Source organism: Motacilla alba, chromosome Z, assembly GCF_015832195.1.
Source record: "Motacilla alba alba isolate MOTALB_02 chromosome Z, Motacilla_alba_V1.0_pri, whole genome shotgun sequence".
Taxonomy (NCBI): domain Eukaryota; kingdom Metazoa; phylum Chordata; class Aves; order Passeriformes; family Motacillidae; genus Motacilla; species Motacilla alba.
Genome location: NC_052046.1, coordinates 34901876 through 34926671, shown reverse-complemented (window position 1 = coordinate 34926671; position 24796 = coordinate 34901876). Strand labels below are relative to the sequence as shown.

The following is a 24796-nucleotide window of genomic DNA, read 5'->3' as shown; positions in this document are numbered from 1 at the left end:
AGAGGGCTAGGGCACCTCTCCTCTAAGAAAAGGCTACGAGAGCTGGGATTTGTCAGCCTGGAAAAGAGAAGGCTTTGAGGTAACTTAATTGTGGCCTTCCAGTTCCTGAAGGGACTTTACAAGAATGATGGACAGAGACTTTTTACCAAAGCATGAAGAGACAGGACAAGTGGGATGGCTTCAAACTGAAAGAGGGCAGGTTTAGATTATGTATTTCGAAGAAATTCTTTACTGTGAGGGTGGTGAGGCATTGGAACAGATTGTCCAGAGCTGTGGAATCCCTGTCCCTGGAAGCATCCAAGGCCAGGCTGAATGAGATCCTGAGCTATCTGGTGTAGTGGAAGGTGTCCCTGCCTGCAGCAAGGGGATAGGAGCTAGATGATCTTAAGGGCCCTTTCCAGCCTGAACCTTTCTATGATACCAAAGAACAGCACGTTCTGCATCACTGAATTAGGGCTATTCTGCCCAGCTTCTCTACCTCATGACAAATCTTCAGCTAGAGAAGTTGTCCTTTGTTAGGAGAAGAGAAGACCAGAGAAGGAGGAGACTGTACTGAGATAAGCCACAATTTGTGTGTCAGTTTCTTCACTACTGTGAGAATTTAAGTTCTAGGTATCATTTTAGTATGTTTCTTACGCACATTTTTTAAAAGTTCTGCAAACATTTCAGTATTAACAGTACAAAATTCCCTGCCTTCCAGACATTCTGCAATTATAAAAAAAGACACAAGATCACTTATTGCCTAATTGAAAACATTCACGTATACATTCTTAACTGACCTTGGAGGGATTGAATGGCATCCCTAAATATGAAGAACCTCTGAATCCACAGCGATTCATATTTGATCCTGGAAAAGATTAAAACAATACTCAACTAACTTGTTTTGTTGAAACATTTATTATAAACCATAATTCTTTAATGAGATCAAGACCCATTAGTTCAAGACCCATTATAAACCATAACTCTCTAATGAGATCAAGACCCACTATTCACAGCCTTAACAAAGTGTGCACGTGTCTCTCAGTTCCCAACCTTAGTTTGGTATCTCTCTGATTAACAAAAAAAATAAAGAAAACCACAAGGAAACTTAACTTACTTATTGCTGTAGTGACAAAACACGAAGCATCAGATTTTTAATTTTTTTTTTTTTAAATTTGGTGGAAATACAGTTTGTGTCATGGCAGAGTTGTCATCCATGCTCACAAGAAAAAAGAGAAAAGGACTGCTCCCCTGGGAAAATGGCCAGAGTTAACATATTTTTTTATTGCTCTCTGGATTCTTGCCTGGTAATACCATCTGTTCCCAAGCAGAACTGTTTCAAGATACTTTGCAACACGTTCAAGGATAAAAAATTCACAATTTTAAGCACATTGTAGCTATCAAACATTTCTGTTGGTGATACAGTGTAATTTGTTTCAAACCCGTCACAATACCTGTGCATGTGACACATAGAACCATGAACCATACACACTCTCAAGAGTTGAAGTACAGCTTTGCAGGGCTCAAACTTGCTTTTGCATGGCGAAACCTGTTGCTCACTGCTCAATGTCTGAAACTAAAAACTTAATGAATGCCACAGTCAAACAGCAGCTGGCTGTTCTTAAATACTATCAACCTCTTTTAAGCTATTCAGCTTTAAGCTAAAAACCCCCCATGGATACTAGAGAAAACTGCACCAGAATAAATAAGAATGAATAGTTATAAAGCTGAAAGCTCTAAGCAATGTCACTATGCAATGTGGCCTACAAGCTCTGGTGTAATTTAGCAGCATATTACCTTTCAATTCTAAATATACCTTGTATATATGCAAAATTTAAACTACAAAGGTTTTATCAGCTTAAGAATTTCAACTTGGCCTGAAGTATGCAAGTTTCTCTGCCAGACAAGTCTTTGGAGCTAAGTGACATGGATCGAAACACCTGCAATTCTCCATTTCCTCCACAGGAATGATTCTACACATGTAACATGATTCTTCTTAATGATTCTACACATGTAACAAAAGCACCTTCAGCCTGCTTTAAAGCTGGTGTGCCATAGTCTGATCCACACAGAGGAAACAAAAGGAAAAAAAAATTAATAACTGTTTTATTTATTATAATATAAACATTCTCAGCAGAGAACATTTGTCTGTTCACTTGCAGAGTCAAAAACTTGCATTTCATGTTGCCTCAGCCTCTGGAAAGCGCAAAAAATTAAATGAGTCTTAAAGACTAAGGTCCTAAAGGACACTGCCCAAAAAAGCACCAAAATTTCAAAAATTACACAACGTGAACAAATCAGTAAGAGAAGATCTAGAATTCCTGCCTGTGTAAGTCCCAGATTTCCTAGGCGACATCATGGAGGAGAAAAAAAAAAATCACCACTCACATTCATTTTCAGTAAAAATGAACCTGTGTCTAAAGTGCTTAAGCAAACTAGAATACTCACTTTGAAATTATACTGGTGTGGAAACCCTTTACCTAGAAAAGAGTTATTATGCTACTAACACAGCTGTTCTGGCCTGCTGCAAAGGATACATGCTACAATTAAGACAGCTCTGCAGTTGAACAGAACTCGGCTGACAGTTCCTGGATGGAAGGATTCACCCCAGAAATATCTATCCCCATCACTGGCCTTTTGGAGTGTAGTTTATAACTCATTATCAAGGTAGAAATGGCAGCATGAAACCCAAGTTTGCTGTTAGTGGGTCACTCTGATCACCTTCTGAGTTCACAGATGCTATAGAAATAGATTAAAGATAAAGTACATTAATGAAATCATGATCTATTATTCCCTTTAGATGTTCAATTTTCATGTAGTATTTTAAAACCTTTCTTGAACAACTAAACTTCTATCAACTAGAAAACATCATTTGCAATTTTAAAATTGGATTTAAAATTGGATTTTTAACTGTATTGCTACGAACTTAAAATCTATTTTGACGCTTTTTGTCAATACTTCTCATTTACCACTCCAAACTTCACACACTGGCTCCTAGGAAAAAGAGAAGACCAGCATGCCCTTTAAGGAAAACTTTAGGTTAAACTTTGCAGGTAATTTTATCCTGTTCTCAAATACATAATGTGCTTGCAACAGATGCTTCCTAGACCTTCCTAGACTATTACAAGGGAGTTGCTAAATCTCTACTTCACAATACGTGAAGTAATAAATAGAATTCTGAGTTGATAAAGGAAGCATTAAAACAGGAAGTGAAAACAGCTTGTTTTTAACCACATGACTCTGGAACACTGATGTAGTGTCTCAAAATGGTTTTTTAGCATCCTGTAAGCACACAAGTTGAAAATCAAGTGAGAACAAAAGGCCAGTTACAGGAAATGACTGTCTTTCAGTTTATGAAAGAAACTTTACAATGTCAAATTTCATCTTCTGTAAAGTTGGTGTTACTATTTTATTGCAATTTACTTGTACTTCTTGTTTTATGTAATAGCTTGTAATCAAACTCTTCACTTTCCTGAACCAAAAATGGGCTGTCAAAATCAGAAATAGAATTAAAAATTAAATAGACCCAAATTAAAAGGATGTGATGGCAGCCTATGTCCCTTGTGGAAAAACTGCTGGAGTGGCTAGTTCAGCTCCAGCAGAGTTTGCTGTGCCTCAGCTCAACTGCAGCTGTGAAATGGTACCACCTGGTGTTCACGTCCAACATCAACCTTACTTAGCCACTTTCTGCAGGAGCTTAAGACAGAGCAAAAAGTAACAAATATTTCATAAACTGCTGTGTAAGTATTTATGGTGGTTTGAAAGCTGAAAAACACACACGGAAAAACTTTTCACGTTTGACAACCAAAGAAAACTGACCCTTTTCCAAAACCAAAAAGACTTCATGCTTAAATCAAGAGATGAAACTTTCCTGTGAAGAAAAAGATGTTACTTATGTGTCCTTAAACCAGAAAGTCCTTAAGATACGTAAAAGAGCTTCAAGTGATGACCACAGACAACTTATCCTAAGAGCTCTTTTTTTACAGACAGGGAATTTTTGTTATTTATATTTTATGATTTCTCTTGCATGGAAAAATTGACAAACTTTTACCACTAATTCTTCACATTCAGATTATCCATGCATTTCTCTGGCTGCAAGGCTTGTCTCCTTTTGCTAAGTACAGGAGTTTACATACATTACTAAAATCATATAATGTATTAAAAAAAATCATAGCTTTAACATAGGTTGATTCAGTCAGTACATCCAGATAAAAGTAAGCATAAGCTCTTCTCAGTGAACTAGAGCTTGTAATTGCTCCTGTAAATAAAAGCACTAGAGGATGTCACTAAATGCAAAGTTGCATTCTCTAAAATGGAAGTCCATTATATATCCAGATAAACACATCAAATGCAGCCATAAAAGAAAACTATGCTGGAAGAAAATCTGCATTTTCGCTCAAGAAACTCATGATCAGAAAGCTCACATGTACTGATGATTTCAAAAAAGTCAATGTCATTTTATACATTTTTTTCAGTACTGCCACATAAGAAGAAAGAATTATTAATACAAATCTGAATTTAGACTTGGGTAGAATTAAGTTTTAGGTCTGTCATGTATCATACTGGTTTTCAGTCTAGTATCCATGGGTCCTGGGGATTCAGACCAGTAAGTAAGTAAAATACGTTTTGGTATTCCTTTTGGTTCAATTTCTTAGTACAGCAAAGCCAGCGAAGCATCCAGCTGTCAAAAAGTACAATTTTCTTCCTTCTCCCGTAGTGGGCTGGCACAGGCACTCCCAATCAACACATTTCACCAATGCAACACAAAGCTAACCTTCTGTTAGATAAATAAATGCGTGTTTTTCTGCCACTACAGCAAGCTCTCAAGCAGGGTCAAACAAATGCCACTGTTCCTATGGGGGAGGATGGTGGATGAATATGTCCAAGCAGTGTGCTTCCACTGTGTAATTAGATTACTTGAGTACAAAGCTCTGGATTCACTCTCTTTTAAAAGTGCTGAACCAACCCCGATTGTGACTTGCAAGAAACTGGAATAAATCTTTCTTAAATTGCTATGAGTTGCGCTTTAGTTAGCTAAAGGAAACTTGAAATTGTGTTAAGTTAAGCTGCACTATGAGAGGAAAAACAGTAAAACACTGACATGATCTTAAAAACATGCAACTAGCTAAAAGAGGGTTTTGCCAACCCTTTCCCAATTTCACTAACACTTCAAAAAGTAATCTTTTCATCTAAAAACGTATAATTTCTCTGAGACTTGTAAAAGAACATTACCCTCCACAAAATTAAAAAAGAGAAAAGCACTTTTTAAGATTTCAACTTCTTTCTAAGAGGAAACATAGTCAGGTCTTCTTGCAGCGAGCACACAAAGAAAACAAAAACAGCTATGCACCTAAGCAAAGCATTCACTAAAAGGGAAGGAAAGGTAACAATGGCCAAAATCTGTGCAAGATAAAGCTAAACTATTTGGCATGAAGACAGGGGTCCTTCAAACAAGCAGAAGGCAGCAATAAGTTGAAGCATTCAGCTAAGAATGTGTTTCTGTGTGAGGCTTAGTTTGCACATGCCATTTGTTGCCATTACTTCCTAATTAGAAGTGGTATTGAGCCAGTCTCTAGAAGACTTGAGCTAAACTTATGGTACCAAAGGACATTTTTTGTTTGAATCACAGCTACAATAAACCCACAGAAGAATACAGTCTATCCTGACAGACCTTAATCTTCAGCTTCCTTAAGTGCATTTTGATTAGGCTGACAGAGCATATGTTTGCCTTTTAACTCAGTAGATCAAGATATCAACATTAGCGAGCTTTAGTTTCACATGAAATTTCAAAAGCTACAAACCTCTGAAGTGAAGCTATCACTAGCCATCAGTCATTAAATACACACAGTAAATACACACATGTCACTTAAGATTATCACAGGGTATTGCGAGACTTTACCTAAGAAGTGCTCGAAACCACCAAATTCTGAATTTTCTAGCAGGTTCTGTAACACTCTGCTGTGGTGGGTTGACTCCGACCAGCAGCTGAGGCAAGAAAACAGAGAGATGAAGAGAAGACTCACTGAGTGAGACAGAGACAGTTCGATAGGTGAAGCAGAAGTTGTGGGCGCACAGCAAAGCAAAGCAGGAATTAATTTACTACTTCCCATCAGCTGGGCAGGTATATAGTCACTTCCCAGAAAGTAAGGCCTCAACAAGAAAAAGGGTTACTCAGGAAGACAAATGCCAGAACCATGAATATTGCCCCCTTTCTCCTTCTCTTCCCAAGCTTTTATTGCTGAGAATGTTAGATGGTGTGGACTGTCCCTCTGGACAGTACTGAGGTCAGCCTGGGTCAGCTGTCCTGGCTGTGTCTCCTGCTATATCTGCCATGGGAAAAGGAGTGCAGAGGAGGCAAAAAGAGCAAGTCTTGACTAGCACTGCTCAGCAATAGCTGAAAGACTAAAACACTTTTAGTACCAGGCTCAGAACACAGTAGATTAGAGGCTACTGTAGAAAAAATTAATTCCAGCCCAGGCAGTGCACCTACTATAACAGTTACTGATAAAAATAAACAGGTACTAAGTTTGCAGAGCACCAACTACTCTGTCTCCCATCCACTGGAAAAAATACTCTAAGGTAGTAGTAGTTCTCAAAATAATATGAATTTGCCATCTTAAAAAATTGCTTTAAATAAAAATCAAGTTAAGTGCTGTGCATAATGGAACCTTTAGAGAGACAAACATGAAAAGCAAAGAAATTAATTTTTCTAATCAGAATTACAGGAATTCTCTTTTTGACTGATACCAAATTTTAGAAATTCAAGCACTGATGCAATCAAGAACAAACCCCAAGATTCTGTAAAAACGTATTACTATTTACAATGCAGCTTTTAAACTGGTTTTCAGTCCCAGAGCCAAACTTTGTGAAGACTTTCATTGAATACAATGTGGTTACTTTAGATTGGTGGAATTTATCATTATAAAAGAGTATTTTAATTTATATAAACCAGTATTGCATGGAAAGAGACATTTATCAGAAGGTATGAAAAAAAATGCTGCAATAGCATGTTTCTTTAAAAGTAAAATATTGTGCTTTCTTGGTTTTGGGGTTGTTGGTTTTTTGTTTGTTTGTTTTTGGTGGATTTTTGTTTGTTTTTTTAATCTGGACAGATTCCAATCCATCAAATTAGCAATCTCCTCTTTAACTAGAGATGCACAAGCACTTTGAAACCGAAAACTTCAGTGCTGTAGCCTACCACAGTTCAGTCACTTCTTTAAAGAGGCCGAAAGAGGGAGTAGGAGCTCTGCTGCTGGGAGGCTGCCAATTAACAAGCATTGCACTCACCCAGGATTTTAAACTAGAGAGCCAATACATTTTACTGGAAGTAGACATTACCGGAGTGTAGGTGTTTCCCTCTTCACATTTAGTCATTCAATATCCAGACTGCTGCTATCAGCATCATTTACATTTTGCACTTTCTATTGTCCAATAGAAAAAGCAAAAATGAAATACGAATGACGCTGAAGTTTTAGTGGTCAAGTGACCAGATAAGAGCAGTGTTATTACCAAAAGCATAGGAAGAACAAGAGATTACAATATGACACAAAAATACAGGACTGAAGGGCAGCTTGTTCTTCTAGTGAAAAGCAGATTTATTACTTGGAAAGCACAGACTGCACTGCCAGAAGTGCCCTCCCCAAAACTCCTCTCAGTTTTATGAGGGGATGATAGGTAGAAAAAGAAGCAGAACATCTCTGCTGAACTGTCAGCCTCCACATCTGCACACTGATATTTTTACTGCCCTCCCAAGGAGGCTCCAGACAACGGCAATATTCTAAACACTGACCAGGTAGAATCACCAGAGAATTACTGCATACTATCAAAGACAAACAAACAAACAGAAATGCTTGTTCCAATCTCTCTTCTTGCAAACCTCTCTCTTCTTTTAGAATCAAATCCTGAAGACTGGGATAAGAGTCATAAAGTGAGCAACTCCTAGAAACAAAGCATGTACCCTGTGCAAAGATTACTTAACAGTAAGGCACAGGAACCTACTAATCATGAAAAACAGTTGTGGGAATATTTATATAATCCAAACTCCTATTTTTCAAGAATCAATCCTAGAATGCAATACAAGAAAAAAGAAATCTATCAGAACTAGTTCCTGTGGTGGATCTGACGGTTTCTAAATCTCCAGAGTAAGAAAAAGGATTTTTTTTTTATTACTGTAAAAATAAGGCATCAGCAGTCCTGACTTCCATATGCTTATTTCATAAAACTAATTTTAGAGACCTAATTTGTTGTATTTAGAGACCCTATTTGTTGTATATAATTAGAATAAATAATAGAAGGAAACACAGAATTTTCTGCCTACATCCATCCAAAGTACATGGATGGATGTATTAATCATTTTACAGACAGGCAACTGGAATTGCCTTTTCTCTAGAGACCACCAACCTGGAGCTATGCCCATACCAGCATTAAACATGCCAGCACCTTCTGTCACAGAGCAGCAGTGCCTCCCCCACATCTCCCTCCCTCCTTCCCAGCCCTTGTAGGGCTACCAGCCATTTACCTGGGCTGCCACACAAAAAACTGCCAACAGCAACTAGCCCACAGGAACAGCACCTCTCTAACTTCTGTCAAACCAACCAGGAAAGGGACATTTCCTGCAAGTTCCCTTGCCAGCTCTTCTGCCATGCACCTTCCAATCTGAGGACAGCTGGGATTCAGCAACAGCATTACTCCTTCTCAAAACCTAGGGTAAATTCAACCTGCACAGATCTAAGGAACATCAAGCAGGGACTGTGTTTATCCTTTTTGCTTGCTACTCTTACACCTCTAAATCTCCAAAAGCTGTTGCAAAAAACCACACCTGTGATCACAGCTCCTGGCTTTGAAGTGGAAGTCAATATAATCACTATTACACTTGTAATACTTTGACAACAAATGCATTTCTTTTAGGACCAGGTGAAACATTCCTCTGAAATGCCTAAAAGTGCAACTTTATTATACTATTTTATACTGGCTGATCTTCAAATTATTTTCTGCTTTTTCTAGCTTTATTACTTGTGAGGGATCTATATCCAAGATCTGCTCAACATCACTACCTGAAATTATCAGGACTGTACTTCAGGAAGGTCAACCTTGTATTTTATAAAAACAAGAGTCATCCACTATTCCCCATGTAAAAAGCAAAAGTAAAAATGTTAATATCAATTAAAAAAACTAAAAAACTCACTCACTGTCTTCTGTGGGAAGGACCTGCAGGGAATAAATCCATTCTATTATATCATCTTTGTTCACCACATCTAAGGAATCCAACATATCCAGACCAGAGAGTGCGAAAAATGCAATTGTCAACCTAAAAGAAAAAGATAAGACTTACACTTCCCACCATAAATATCATGGGGAAATTAACAAACGGTTGCAGCAACAGACACATCTATGAATTCTCAACCTTTGACAGTGGTGCAACACAGAGCCTAGCTTAGAACACGTGAAAGTCATCTACTGGACAAAATAATGTTCTTTGTACTGAAAACATTTCTCTGCCTCATTAAGGTTTTTCATATAAGCTTTACCTCCTTTTATATAATAATGATACGTCAATTAAAAATTTGCATAAGGACCTGTTTACCCAAAAGAAAATCCCAACAAAACAACCCACTATGAAGTAAACTAGGTTATGATATTGACATATGGAGCACTAGTTCTCTGTGAAGAATTCTTACATGAACAATCCCCTAAACATGCATTAGGCGCATATGCAAGGTAACCCTTAACTACAGTAAGTTGCCTCTTATTGTGTCTCAAACCCAATTTCAGATGCTTAGATGTCAATGTCAAACAGCAAAGCCTACTTTGTAAGCAAATAATGCATTAATAGGCATATAGAATGAATTAACATCTAGAGGTACTTATTTCTGGTCCTTGGGCGTAAAGCAGCCTAGATGACTACCTTACTTAAACATCTAAAATTAAGCATGTCACATTCAAGTATCCAACAGAGCAGTGGAGTAGCTAGCATGTAGCTAGCAGTGGAGTGGCACGCTGAATGTCCTTCTTTCCTAGAACCTGCTTCCTTCCATGAATGTGTGCTATCATAGCTGCTAACTAACACCTTCTTTACTGGCTTTAGCTCAAAGCATTGCAGCCACCCATGGCATGGCCCTCCAACACTGCATTACTCACTCTGACAGAGCACCAAAGCAACACCACTGGGTTAGCAACTTGGGAGAACTTACCATGAGGGAAAATGCTCATATAATGGTACCTTGGATGTTCTGACTCAGACTAAAATTAGCCAGACGTTTATTTTGCCACCCACACTTGTCTGCTGATCCTTCTAGAAATTCTTGTTCTCCATACACCGGATAAGATCATGGATTGTGAAACAACTGCTACACATGCAGAAACTAAAATTCAGTATGCCAAGGAAAGCCAACAGTTAACACCAATTTTCCTTATAAGATTAAGCTGTAATTTGTATTTACCTCACAAACTGGTACTGGTGAGCCACCTTGGCCAGAGGTTGGTACCTCTGAAGAGATAGATGTGGACAGGAGCCTCCACAGACACTTAATTTCTGCATGAGGTTCTGCATCAGAACCACAAACAGTAAGACCATGTGAGTCAGCCCAAAACACACATCCAAAAGAATTATTCTAATTAAAACACAGCAGCCAAATGACAACACAGCAGATACTAATCTCAATACAGTGGCACAACCTCCCAGGGTGACATTCCTAACAGCAGGCTGGTAAAATATGTATATTTACTGTCACTATTTGAAGTAATTTTTTTGAGTAGAGAAAGCCAAAAAAAAGTATGTTGCACACAAAAGTATTTCAATAGAGAACAAGAGTATATTTTAGCCCTTCTGATGACTAAGAAATTGTCTTTTGAAGTGCAAAATTAACACTTCAAGGCTTATATCAAATTTTTCCATTGATCAGATCTCTGTTTAACCCAGAATTTGACCCTGGATAATAAATAACTAATTTTTTAAAAATCACTACTTTTATTTTAAAAAACAAGGAATTTACTGTTTGGCTACAATAAACTATTTTTTTGAAACACTGCCTGTATGTTCTGATTTTCACGAATACTGACAATCTTTTACTAGAACTATTAAAAAGACATTTTCACTCTATCTTACCCAGCTAAGTTACTTCCAATGAGGCACAATCATGCCAACATCAGCACTAGAACCTGCTGCAAAGTCCAAAACCACAAGGCTATACATACAACACAGACAGCAAATCTCACCTACAGTTAAAAATGCATGTGTCAGATATATGAACTTAAAAAGTGGTTTTAAATATAGTTAGGGTTCAGTTCACTTATTCAGAGTTGACTGAATGTCTCTAGCATTACTAAAGAACAGTCTGTAACGTGATGGAATTTATTTATGGTGGGCAAGAGCATCTGGCACCACTGGTCACACACACAGGTTGCAATACAGCTGTTTAGGTACTGCATCTTTACTCGATATGCTATCCTCCCTCACAGAAAATTAACAAACATATGTCCTAGCAAAAGCAACTCATAGCAGCACCTCAGGTGACAGACACATGCCAAGAAGTGTAAAAACTTTATTTACAGCCAGTTCCACAGAGGACGGCCACCAGGACACTTTGGATGGCAGATTCAGACCCCTTTATCTTCAAACAAGGACAAAGACTACAGTTTTACAAAAGAATTCAAAAAGCATTGGAAGAGACAAATTTGAGAAACTGATTAGGTGTGCTACAAGGAGCACCATGGAGTACCAGAATGCTAAAGACTTCAGAGACCAGAAAGCTGCATTCTCCTGCAAAACCTCACAGTGCTGACAATCAGTGTGTATGAAACACTATCAATCAGAATGCTTAAAATCTACTCTTGCTGCAACTACTGTTGCATGCAAATAACCACAGATAAAAATAATTACAAAGGCTTTGAGGCAAAGAAGTTGCGTAGAGAACATGAAACAAATTTTCTTCATTCTCTGTTGTTTGACAATCTCAAGTTGGAATGCACCATCACAGTGAGGAAAATTTCTCTACCATCCTTATCTGCTGACAACAAACAGAGTTTTCTACTGCAGTGCAGTGAAAAAAAATCTGACAAATGACTTTATTTATTTATTTATTTATTTAACAAATGTGTCTTTAATTTTGCTGTTCCCCCATCCAACTCAAAATAGAACCACTCCAACTCAGGAACAGGGGAAATACGAGTAACAGGGTAACAGCATTTCTTTCTGCAGCTGAATCAGCTCCAGAGGTTTGCTGAAGGTTTGCTGAACTCAGTGACTTCGAACTTGGCAAAAACGGAAACTTAATACCCTTGAAATCAAACTGGAAATGATGCATTTATGGTTCCATCTCCCACTCAGAATCTGTCAAAAGACAGGTGTGCAGCCCTGCAGAAGATGTCTACATTGTCAAGGGCCTCTGGAGATCACTGGTCCCACCTTTTGAAGAACACAGGGCCTCAGAGGAGATGACCCAAGATCCTGAGAAGCCACATCCTCAAAGGTGACTCCATCCCTTCAATGGGCAAACTTTCTATGGTTAACTCTTCTAACAGCAAAGAACATTTTTCCTACAGCCACACAATTCTCCACTAAGTACCTCATTGCCACAGCCTCCTGCCCCGTCACCATGATCCTTTGCAAACAGCACCTCCATCTTTCTTTGTAAGTAGTTTCCCACCCATGGAAGACTGTAACTAGAGCTGTCCTTCTCTAGGCTGAAGACATCCCATTTCTTTAGCTCTTTTCAGATGTCAGTGGGGCTAAGGTTAGCTATTTGTGTTATTGCTCTAGTACATCTGCATGCTGTGGTCATTTTAAGGTCTACGTACTGTTAGGCACAGGATGCCTAGACTTCCCCTTGCTGTCACCTAAAATAAATGAGAAAGTAGACTGAAACACCAACTAATTTTTAATGAATAAATGATCTACAGCTCTGCAATCAAAATTTCACGAAATTACAGAATAACCAGGGTTGGAAAGGACCTCTGGAGATCATCTCATACAACTCCCTTCTCCTAATGCAGGTTTAACCAGAGCAGTTTCTACAGGATTGTGTCCAGGCAGGTTTTGAATATTTCCAAGGAAGAAAGCTCCACAAACTCTCTGGGCAGTCTGCTTCAGATCAGCCCAGTGTGAGGAAGTTTTTTCTCCTTTGAGATGGACCTTGCTGTGTTTCTGTCTGCTGCCCTTTGCCCTGTCACAGGGACCACTCAAAGAGTCTGGCCCCATCCTCTCACCACCAACCCTTTAACATACTTGAATGCATTGATAAGACCCTCCCTCAGTCATCTCTTCTTTAGTCTGAACAGGCCCAGCTCACCCAACCTTTCCTCACAGGACAGATGCTCCAGTCCCTTAACCATCTTCTAAGCCCTCTGCTGGCCCCTCTCCAGTAGTTCCATTTCTAACTTTTCAATATAAATTCGTGTTATTTTACACACAGCTCAGCACTATCTGTTCTAATCCTTACACGTTTATGCCAGGTGTTTGTGCTTCCAAACAAAATAAAGCAGGATGACATGATCAAAGCCATGGAGCTTTCCGCACAGGATAACTTGCCAGACATCATGAAGTGGAAAAGAATCTTACTATTTTATTGGCTGAATAAGATCATCAAACCATCTACTTGTCTCCAATATTTTATCAAGTGCAGCTTAATAATCACATTACTGGTATTCTTACGCTTCAGGTGTAAAAATATCAAAAAAGTACATTCTGAAGCCATTAGAGGAACAAATGCCCCTCCAATAAGCGTAGGTGATTTATTTTAAAATGGCTTCCAGGGAAGATTAAGAGAGTGAAGCACTGGATTTAAGACAGATTAGAAGGATCAACAAGTCTTCCTTCGTGGATGTCAAGCAGTTTACGCGAGCAGTGACTACACCCCTACACTAGCACATATTTTTTGGGAACCGTCTGCTGGTAGGCAGATTTATAGGGATGTTTTTCCTTCCGGACGCTGGGCGCTGCTCCCGGCCGCGGGAGACGGCAGCGCTCCAGGAGGGGCTTCCCGTCACCGCGACCGCCCGACGGGAGGGGAGCGCGGCCGGGCCCGGGACGGGCGGGGGGAGCCGGGCAGGCACGGCGGCGCCCGTCCCGCCTCCCGCGCGAGGCCCGCGGGAGGAGCCCGGCCCGCTGCTACCTGCTGGTCTCCAGGGACGAGTAGCGCTCGGGCAGGATCTGGAGGCACCGCTGGAAGAAGCGCACGTGCCGCTCCCGCAGGAAGTCCAGCCGCTCCGGCTCCCCCGGGCACGGCGCCGCCACCGCCGCCGCCATCGCCATCTCGCCGCTACTGCCCGCGCCCGGCGCGCCCGGATCGCGTCACCCGCGGCGCCCGCCCGGGGGCGGGGAAAGGGACGGGGAAAGGAAGGGAAGGGTAAGGGGGAAAGGGAACGAGGGAAAGGGAAGGGGGGAAGGAAGGGAAGGGTAGGGGGAAAGGGAAGGGGCACCTTGCACTGCGGCGGGGGCCGGGGTGGCGACCCCACGATTAAGGGGCCGCCACAACCACCTGCGAGGAAAACGCGTTTTAATGCCAAGGGACATCACAGCGGGCCGGTCTGAGAGCCGGCGTGTCAGACCCGACACTCGCAAAATACAGAGGTAATGCACGCCATGGGTCACGCCGGCTCTGTGCCGAGAGGTGCTGCCTGCTGCTTCGTACTGCGGCAGGGACAGGCTGGTGCGCAGCTAGGACCCTCCTCTCCAGGCTGGGACAGCTCTGACAAGAAAACAAAAAGGCTTGAAGTGTAAAATTGCGCTTGTGTCATGCTACACGTCCATCGGTCCCCTCCTCACCTCTGAGAAATGCGCAACAGCTGTTCTGCAGCTACTGATGCCATCTCTTGCCTGCGTTCCTCCCAGCCCTTGGAAGGTCTGTTCAACGTGGATCGGTCTCTGGTGACCCGAACCTCGACCTCAGAGTGAAACAAACAACCAAAAATAATTAGCCTTTTTCATTCATCACAAGAGGAGTTCCATGACGCTCATTAGGTCTTCATCATAAAAGACAGTGACACCACTTGCTCTCATTAAATGTTAATAATTTAATAATTTAAAAGGTTAAACTCTTGTTAAACCCAGTGTATGCAAAATGCTTCTGGGAGACAGCCTACTTATTTAACTAATGGTGGAAAACTATTTGAAAAAATGAAAGCCACCACCCATATTGGAGCTCACTTTTACAGGCCTTACCCAGTGAAATACTACTGTGAGAGATATAAATTTTAGTGATTTTTCCCCCAGTTGTTCCCCAACAGGAACAACTATGCCTGCTGCAATTTTGTCTACTGATGACTTTTTGTTTTCCTTTATCAACCATTTAGATAATTTAAAACAATTGCTTTTTAGATCAATGAAAAGAAAGTCTGCTTAAACCACCAAGCTGCACATATCTCTGGTTAAAACAAACAAAAAGTTACCTTCTCTCTTAACTTTGCCAATCTTTTTTCTTTTTCCTGTTTCTCTATTTCTTCAGCTTGTTTCTGTAGAACCCTTAGCTCCAGTTTATGTAGATCCTGAAACATAATGAGTGGAAAAGCAAACTTTTCTTCAGAAGTAAAACAAATGATGTAAAAATATACATGCAGCCTTTTCATAGCTTTTTTTTTGTTTGTTTTTTGTTTTCTTTATTTTTGGTTGGGTTTTTTTTATTTTTGTTTTGAAAATATTGTAATAGTAAAGAATAAGGTTTCACTAGGTAGTAGCTAGATGCTATAGCTTGTCCTGCACGAACAATTTATAGTTATGTGGCTTGGAAATATAAACGTAGTAGTTCAAACTCTGTTTATGGAAATTCGGTATTAACGCTGACAATAATGTCAATTCTCCAGCAATCGTATTTACATTGATACGGGATCTGACTCTGCCTAACAGGTACTGAAACCTGCAGGATATTCAAACAACTCTAACTCCCATCTGAATAGAGCACTCAGGTCGTCTGAAGTCTTCTTAGGCAGCATAGCCCAAGTAGTTTTTCTCAAAAAAATTATTTACTGAAGAAATAAAACCACTTCTACATGGATAAAGTGATATGTGCTTGAGTAATCCTGTACAATTCAGTATCTATTGAAGAAAAGGAGCATCTTTGTCTAAAATCAAGTTTCATACTATTTATCTGCAATAGATACTGTTTTTTGTAATGAATCAATAATGGATTTAGATGTGTGGTACTTCGATTTTAAAACCTGTTTGACTGATTATATTGTAGTAGGTCATATCACATTTAAAACAACGACATGCAAAAATGGAGGTGAAATTACGCACATGCTCTTGAAACTTAGAAATTTCTTCTGCAGCAATTTTCTTCCTTCCCTCCTTTTCAGCTTCTTCTTTCTTCTCATTTTCAAGCTTTTCAAGCTCCTCCTTTACTTTTTTTTGCAAGGTATTCCTTTCCAACAGTAACTTCACATGGCTTTGGCGCTCTTTTTGTTGCTTTTTCTCTTTCTCTTCCAGTTTTAGTTGTGATGCTTTATCTATTGCAAATGCTACTACTTTCTGTTTCTTCCAGACTTCAACTGCAGCATGTTTTCTTTTTCTTTCTTCTTCTACTTTTTGCTTCTGAGCTTCTTCACGCTGTAGCCATCTTTCCTTCAGCATTTTTTCTGATTTCTCTTTTTCCTTCAGGTTTCTTTCTTTTTCTTGCTGCTGCTTTTCTTTCCACTTTTTAATTGACTGCAAGAGACCATAGGAAAAAAATCCAAGGTTTTCATGAAAATTTTACATATTCACATGGATTCAGTCTGATGAAGACATTTGTTCCAAGAACACAAGATGCACATAGGAATTAAAAGTCTACTGAAGGTAAAACCTAAAACCAATAAGTACCTATATATGTTCTCTCTCTCTCTTTTTTTTTCTATTTTATGGATCACACAAGGAGGTTTAACAGATGTCTGCTAAAACTGTTTCAGTTAAAAGAATCATAATAACTAACTTCAGGTAGTTATGAATGTTGATGTAATATACTTTTTTAATGCAAACATATTTCAGTTCTTGCTTTCTTTCCAAATAATGCATTGTTTTATAGTAGTTCTTATGTCAGTTTATCTTTTATTACTTAGATAGTTCTTGAGGGAATAATAATTCTGCATGTCAGTCTGTCTTAGGTGTACTGCTTATACAGTAGGACACACATTCTTAGAGACATATGTAACAGGAAGGCATGATCACTAACTTCTCTGGGCTCGGCACCTAACTTGCTAGATCACTGACTTCAAAAGCATTTGTAATATACTTCGGCAATACACAGGCCACTTCTCTGTGTTGTTAGGTCTTTGCCTATTTTTAATTATTTATTAAAGACAAATACTTTGGCAAGCTGGGGATGCTAAAGACCTCAGTTACATACCATCAACTGTAAGAGAAATCTGCCTAGCACTACAACCAGAGAGGCAGATAGAAAAACAAGAAATTATGCATTTCAAAAATAAGTACATTTCCTGAAATCTTCAAAAGCCTTAGAGGGGTCATTTTACCTCTTTCTTTCTTTCATGTAAAATTACATATTCTTGATACCATTTGTCATGCTGTTCTATGTCTTCTTTTGTTCTTCCACTGAGATACTCAAGGGCTTCATCCATGTAAGACAGCCTTCCTCTGTATTTTGTCCGTATTTTCAGAAAATTTTGATGATCATAATCATCCCAGCCTCCTTGCTGCCCCCCTGTTCGCCGAAGAAAATTTTCAAACTCTATTACTTCTTCAGGTAGATGATTTTCCAGTGTTTTATCAACTGTGACCCTGGCTGATGGTAATTTCCAAACTTTTTCTGCTGTTGAGCTCCCTAATGACCACAGTTCCACTTTTCTCTCAAAGAGACTGAGCTCATTAATGACAGCTTTTTCCTCTTTCAAAAGCTGTTGATATCTGAAAAGAGACAAACACTGAAATGTAAGAAAAAAAATCCAGTATTCATTGTCCATTCACCAAAAATGAATTTTGGAATTGTTCAACGCCACACAAGAGCCATTCTTCAAAGATTAAGAACTGAAGTGGAAACAGCACAGTTGTAATGATCCAGTAATAAAGCCCTACACAATGAGAATTAAGTTACCCTTTTACTGAAAGAACACATTTATGGCACCCATACAATTAACTCAATCCCCTCCTGACACTAGTAGAAAGAAAAAGAAACCCCCCCCAAAACCCCAAATGAGAAAACACAACAGCAACACAAAAAACCCCCACAATCTAATCTCTTCTACAGCCTCTCTAAAAAGCCTATTCATAGGCAAATCATTACATTGGAATGCTGCAATAGCTGTATAAACACTCTCTCTAAAAGTCAGTTTATCAAAATTCTACCGCTGACAGTTTGTGCTTTGATTTACGTACCACAGGAACCACTACCAAAAGAGTAAATCATAAGAACAGTTTGCTAGATTAATCCAAAGTTTTCATTGTGTCTTACAACAGCCCTTTTGCTAGTAGCTGAAGCATGTATAAACATACATTTGCCTCTGTTCCTCTTTAAAAGCATTGATTGCATTTTCTATTTCTTCCATCATTTCCTTGATCTTGTCAACAACTAAAAAAGGAAAAGAAAAAAAACATATAACTTAAGAAGTCTGTGTTATTTATCAGCACTATCCAGAAATGCAGGGCTTGTGGAGACTTTCAGGATACATATCTCACTATACAAGAAACCATGGATTTCCATCTCAAACAGCCTTAAAAGACAAATTCTTATTTATTCAAAAGGTGTGTTTATGAAAGGACTTAACTAACTGGATGCAAATGCCAATATAAATGTTTATTTCCCTTAAAGAAATCTCACTTTCACTAACCTTCAACTGATACCCAAAGTAAGACAGACTTATCCTAGAGTTCCACTTTTGTTTCTTATAGCAATGCAGTTAATGACTTAAGCACACTCAGCTCTGGTTTATACCACATTACAGCAATCCTATTTAACCTGCAGGTAACTACTTTTACGAAGCTGACTAAGAAACATCAAAGTAAGACTTTGTCCTGTACTGTCAGCATGCTGTAGTCCTGACTTAAGATGGTAATACAGCTGTCCAGAGGAGATATATTTTGCAGTGGAAGAAAATCCACCCATTAGATTAGACTGTATTATTAGACTAAAATATCTTTTAGATCAGCCCAACATCTCTACGGGCAAGCTGAATGCAGTTCAACTAACCTGTATTTTGGTAAAGTTACACAAACTAAATCTAATTTTTCAGCTTTCATGCCTCGTTAGTTCTTAGCATCTTAACTGACAGTTTAAGCAGATAATGATAATTTTATAGATAAAACACTGAATAAATAAAATGGGATGCATTTTATCTAGCATCAGAAAGCCCTCAGCTAGTAGGAGGCCCTCAACCTGAGCTCCACAAAAGGTAGTAGGTACCACATGAGGATGGTCCTTTCAGAACCTATTTCCCAAAAGTTTTAAAACATCCAAATTGAACAAACTGCTGCAGCATTTTCTGTGGAATATTCCAGTCTACATTTCAAACTGGTGGCTAGAAATGAGTTCCCTGTAGAATCTACTCTATGACCTCTTACCAGATCAAAGGGGTTACATGTAGTAGAATACCAAGCTTATTTTGCATAAGGCAAATGTCACAGATAGGAAATCTGGCTTTCAACAACCTCGAGGAACAAACACACACTGCTTGTAAGACCAAGTAAGTTTCTGTTTCCATACAGAACTGCACAATCTTTTACCATTTCTTAGGTTTCTGCCATTTCTAGGTTTAGTCTTCCCTTTCCAGATTCCTGCAAAATCTTAAAAAGACTGGAGGAGTGTCCCAAGTGTGCAGGAGAAAGACAACTATGCAAGAAACGTGTCTGTAGAGGAAAAATGTTTTTAAACCTGTCATCTTGACTTACACTCTGGTGTAGGCTTCACATCTTTCAATTGCTGCTGAAGTCTCTTCACGTTGTTTTGTATTTTTGATAGCTGCTGCAGGATTTTAGCTTCTGTTAAACAAAATAAAGTGCTGATAGTTCTAACAGTTTCTTTGTGCATTACATTCAGTAAAAGAACAAGAGCAATGAAAATAAACCAGGGATCCAAGCAGGGACATAAATTCTGTGTGATGATAAGAAACTGCCATAGTACTAAGCATTTTAACTAGTAATTGCATGTAGCTGGCCACGTGATCCATGTTAGCTCCCTGCACAGCATCAGATTTTAAAATTAGTAGCTCCCGTTTCTAAAGGGGAGCTTTGAGAATATTGCCTATGCAGGTGATAGCTTCTAGAGTTTAGAGACAGACTTTAACCGAGGCTTCAAAATACCCATTTATGAAAACAAACTTTGAAAGTGTATATGAACGTACTACTTCAACAAGATTGATTCTTTGCTATTTAACACAACAAATAAATGAATGTTTTCATGTGCTCTAAGCATGTCTGCACTTATTTGCATTGTTACCACTTGGCTCCTCATGAGTCCATAAATACACTGCTGAAGAGGATGAAGTTCTGGCTACATCTTACAACTATATTGTAGACTATAAGTGGAACAGATACTGTAGGACAGACTGTGTACCAACTCACAGCAGTATTTGAACTAGGAATATTAATTGCCCAAAACTCAAAAATGCAAACACAGAACAGTTTAAAGGGATATTTAAAGGCAACAATTAGTGTGTGAGTATTGAGGTAAGAATATTTTTACTTCACCTTAGCTGGACTACATTAGGTTTTTCAATATACACACAAAATTGATTCCCAAGTATCTTGAACAGTTTTACATTGAAGATTAAAAGATAACTGTTAGTAACATATGAGGCCCAAAATGTTTATACTTCTGATTTTTGCAGTGAACTGTCTGTCTGTAAGCACATGGTGAAATACCACACTTATCTACCACACTTATCAACATACATCTTCCATCTAAACCCATCTCTCTGTACTACTGATTTTTAAACCATTTACAAAAACAACAGCATATTAGAAAAAAACAAAAGCCAATAAGCCCAAATACACTTACTTTCCATTTTCCTGCTGACAGTCATGCTGTGTTCCAGTTCCTCAAGCAATCTGTATTCTATCCTGAAATCACTCTTCCTGTTATAAAGGTGTCCAGTTTTGTCTTTTTCTATATTTGCAAGCCTAGGAAGAAGGGGTGGCACAGTGAGTAACACTCAGCAAAGCCCCACGATTTTCCAAAGTTAGCATGCAGGCTGTGTTAACAGGACTGTCTTAGATTTTATACAAATCCCTGGTTTGTTCTACAACTGTTTTCAAGGAAAATATTTCTCCAGCTATAGGACTACACACCTCAGTAACTCAAGAACTTTAACAAGAAATTAACAGGGAAATAATGTCAGTGGCATGCAGTAGTTTACACACTGAGATTTTATGTGCACGCATTCTCTCTGGGAGCCTTGCCAGAGTTTTCCCTGGGAAGTGCAGGCAGACAGGCTGTATTAATGCAGTGGCATACCTAGATGGAGCCCCAGCATAGACAACATTACAGAGGGACGCTGAGCCATAGTTAAATAGCATGCCTCACTTCAAGTGGCTTGGGAACATTTACATTACCCAGCAGTCAAATTTTCAACCGCAACGCAGGATCCAGGGTAATCAAGGTGAACTCGAGTCAGACATGGAGTGTAAAACACTGGTGTGAGACTTAAGTGTCCTGTTCAATCACGATTCACAACTGCAAACCTCTCCTTCAGTCAGATGGCTACATTAGCTATTCCCCAAAAAGCTCATCTGTTCTCATCTGTTTGAGAAGAAAATTCCCTGTTCCTTCAGCTGCCAGTATAGTTGTCATCAGCACTTGGTCAAGATGTGGGGAAGAAGATTTAAATAATTCCTGTGCCTGAGCTGTCTTGAACTCTTGTTTTTCAAAACAGTGGCCTAGATATTCTAGATGAAGTCTTTCAATCTTCTGTTGCTGCAGTTCCCCTTTTGTCGGTATGTCTTAAGGGCTTTAGGTCCTTAGAGGGTAAGCACAGCTAAGTAGGAAGACTGAGAACTCAACTGTGCCTTGCACATTTCCTTTTCTGGTGCACCAGAAGTGCAGCAATTCATCCTAAAGTCTTACTACATGCCTGGCATAAGTCTGAACGGTATTTCAAACAACAGGGCATTTTGGAGCTCATGAGCCCATCCTGAGCTACTGTAATAACCACAATATTTTGAGCTCCTGAAAAGGATACCTTTAGCTTAAAGAGTTCATTACCACATTTTCTTACTTTGAACCCCGAATAATGTTACCTCCAGAACAGAATGAAAATGTACTCATGATAAAGTGTTCAACTTACTGAGCTTTTAGCTTTTCTGCAGCTCTTATGAATTCAACTTTCTTAGCTCGTTCAGCTTTGATCTTCCAGCTCTGAATCTGTCGGCCAGCACCTGCAGTACTGGAACTGCTCTCATTCTGTAGATAATAACAAAATTAATTGTTATGTTCGGTTTTCTACTGGCGCGATTCAAGTAAATTTAAGCGGCAGGCGCACGAAAGTGGAGTGAGGGGTGTGACACGCCCGCACACTCGAGCCCGCCACACCGAAGGTTCGTCACAGGAGCTGGTCACAGGAGCTGGGCACAGGCGCTGGGCACAGGCGCCAGCCCAATACACCCGCACAGCCCGTGGTCCCTCGGGGAGGCCGAGCTCCTCCAGGAGGCGCGGCCCCACCGGGCTGGGGTGCTGGCGGCCTTTACCTGGAGCCGCCCGGCCGCCGCCGCCAGCGCCGGGGCCAGCGCGGCCATGTTGCTGCCGGCCCGCCCAGGGGAGGGGCGGCTGCGCCCCTCGCTGCCGCCATTAACTCCTTCCTGCCGCGGCCGGCGGGGCTGCCCTCGCCGGCCCTGGTTTCACCTATGTTCCAGGGTTTGTATGGATTGTTTCCTTCAGGAGCACCGGGATATACCCTCATTAGCCTGTCAGAATGTGGAGAGTTCCACATGATTCAATGAATTCTTGGGGGCGGGCTCTGAAGATCTTGTTTCTCACTCATGTATGCAAGTCAAACTTTCAAATGAATTGTCATTTTACATTTCTGTGGAACAGGAATAATTATTTATCCACTGGCTTTCCTGCTACAGAGATTTCAGGAACCGGTGTTTTCCCAGCGGCAGGACACAAATGCATTCACAGATGCTGCCCAAAGGGCTATGCTGAAGACATTGTATTGCCTAATTGATGTTCTTAACAGCACTTTCCACATACATTTTTCCTCTTTGTATTTTATGACTATACTTGTTCTCTTGGTAATTGCTGAAATAAAAAGTAAAAGAGAACATTTCAAAGCCTGGAAATACTCTTCAGCATAAAATAAAGAGGGTTGTTCTCATAGATTGCTACCTGAAAAGCTTGTAAAAGTATTCTGTTCGCAGCAGTGTTTCACAGTCCTCTTTGCCTTGGCCTTCACTATTGAGTGTAAGAGAAAAAAGTAAAGCTATGTTAGCAGTTGCTTTCTTTTGGTGATTGTCAGCCCTTCTAAGTTTCCTGTTACTGTAAGCAGGAAATTGATCAGGTGTTAGGGACTGCTCTGCAGGAAGCACCTTTTTTCAGCAAGTGCTTTATTAAGGTATTTCCCCCCATAGTGTAACTCAGGTACTGCTCACTGGTAGTTCACCAGTTTCTGGCTGGTCAATCTTTGTGACTATTTTACTTTACTTGTGAGTTACTCAGAATCCTGAGGACTTTACACAGTTCTGGAAACCATATGAAGGGATATTTCAGGTATCAGAGCATAGTTAGATTTGGTTACTTCTGGCTTTGGGCAGCAGAGACTCGGATGTCCAGTTGCAACACTGGTATAAAGATGAACCCTGACCTTCAGCTGTGCCAGGACATTACTTTGTTCTCTCTGTGGAGAAAACTTCATTTCAGCCAGGATATGCCTGCAGTGGGTTCACCTTGACTGGACACCAGGACTCCACAAAGATGCTCCATCACTTGCTCTGCTCAGCAGGACAGGGGAAGAAAATGAGATGAAAAACTCGATTGGTTGAGATCAAGGCAAAGGCCACACTGGGAAGCAAAAAGATCCATTCTCTAATTGTTCTTAGCAGGCGATGCCAGCTACTTCCTGGGACTATGGCCCCAGTACATGTAGCAGTTGCTTTAGAAGACAAACACCTTAATAACAAAAATTCACCACCCCTTAGCTTTTGTTTTTACACATCATATGGTATGGAATGTTCCTCTGGTCAGTTTGGGCCAGCTGTCCCAGCTGTGTCTCCCTTCTCAGCCTCTTGCACACTCCAGGCCTGCTCGCCTTTGTGGGGGGGGGTGTTGGAGTGACAGCCCTGATGTCACCTGAGCAGGGCTCACCAGGAGCCCAGCACTGGAGTGGTCTCAGCCATTGTGGCTACAAACACAAAGCACAGCTGTTTAAATGTTAACTCCACCTCAGCCAGACCAAATACAATGCCACAACTCTTGGATGGCCTGTTTGGTTTGATACCAATAGGTAAACAGATAATCTGAATCCAGAAAAAGCAATCTAGATAATTATGAAATTTCCTTCTGACCTCTACCACATTATTTTTCAGCTTAGCTTGGTGTTTGAAGTCAATGAATCCCTGTTTTCTCTGTGTGTTTTGCTTCATAAAATCTTCCAAGATTTGGCAGAAAAAAAAGACATGGAAATACACCAAGGAAAAAATATAGTTGATAACATTTAAAGGTATAGGTGTACACAGAACAGGGAAAAAAAATAACAGGAAAAAAAACCTGGAAGATGCAATGCCAGCAATCAAACAATTGACCCTGGTCACCTTATTTATGGGAGAAGCCTCATATGTCACAGGATTGATTCAGCAGTATCTGACATTTTTGAAATCCTTTGAGCCAAATAGAGAGACAGGACTGCACCAGAACTTAATATGCCTGTCCATGAGACCTTGAGGAAACTACCTGTTTCACCACGAGGT

The 24796-nt window shown here is 39.9% G+C and overlaps 2 protein-coding genes across 3 annotated transcripts in view; both read right to left on the bottom strand.

The window, feature by feature from the left end:
- Positions 1–14327, bottom strand: part of PGGT1B (protein geranylgeranyltransferase type I subunit beta) — a 36003-nt gene extending 21676 nt beyond the window's left edge. Inside the window, 3 exon segments of the mRNA XM_038124087.1 lie at positions 780–847; positions 9168–9286; positions 14088–14327. Coding sequence (XP_037980015.1) covers positions 780–847; positions 9168–9286; positions 14088–14227 — 327 coding nt within the window. The 5' untranslated portion in view covers positions 14228–14327.
- A 127-nt stretch (positions 14328–14454) lies between these two features.
- Positions 14455–22721, bottom strand: CCDC112 (coiled-coil domain containing 112). Of its 2 annotated transcripts, none has more exons than XM_038124085.1 (10): positions 22580–22721; positions 22180–22295; positions 20895–21016; positions 19787–19876; positions 18395–18470; positions 17419–17809; positions 16208–16615; positions 15364–15459; positions 14741–14859; positions 14455–14663 (listed from the first exon to the last, which is right to left on the bottom strand). In XM_038124085.1, the coding sequence occupies exons 1-10, from the start codon at positions 22625–22627 to the stop codon at positions 14633–14635; spliced, it is 1497 nt and encodes a 498-aa protein (XP_037980013.1). In that variant the 5' UTR covers positions 22628–22721; the 3' UTR covers positions 14455–14632. The 2 variants fall into 2 exon arrangements, with proteins under 2 accessions (XP_037980013.1, XP_037980014.1); XM_038124086.1 differs by lacking the exon at positions 22580–22721 and adding an exon at positions 21449–21500 and having other exon boundaries at positions 22180–22247.
- Positions 22722–24796: the final 2075 nt, after the last annotated feature.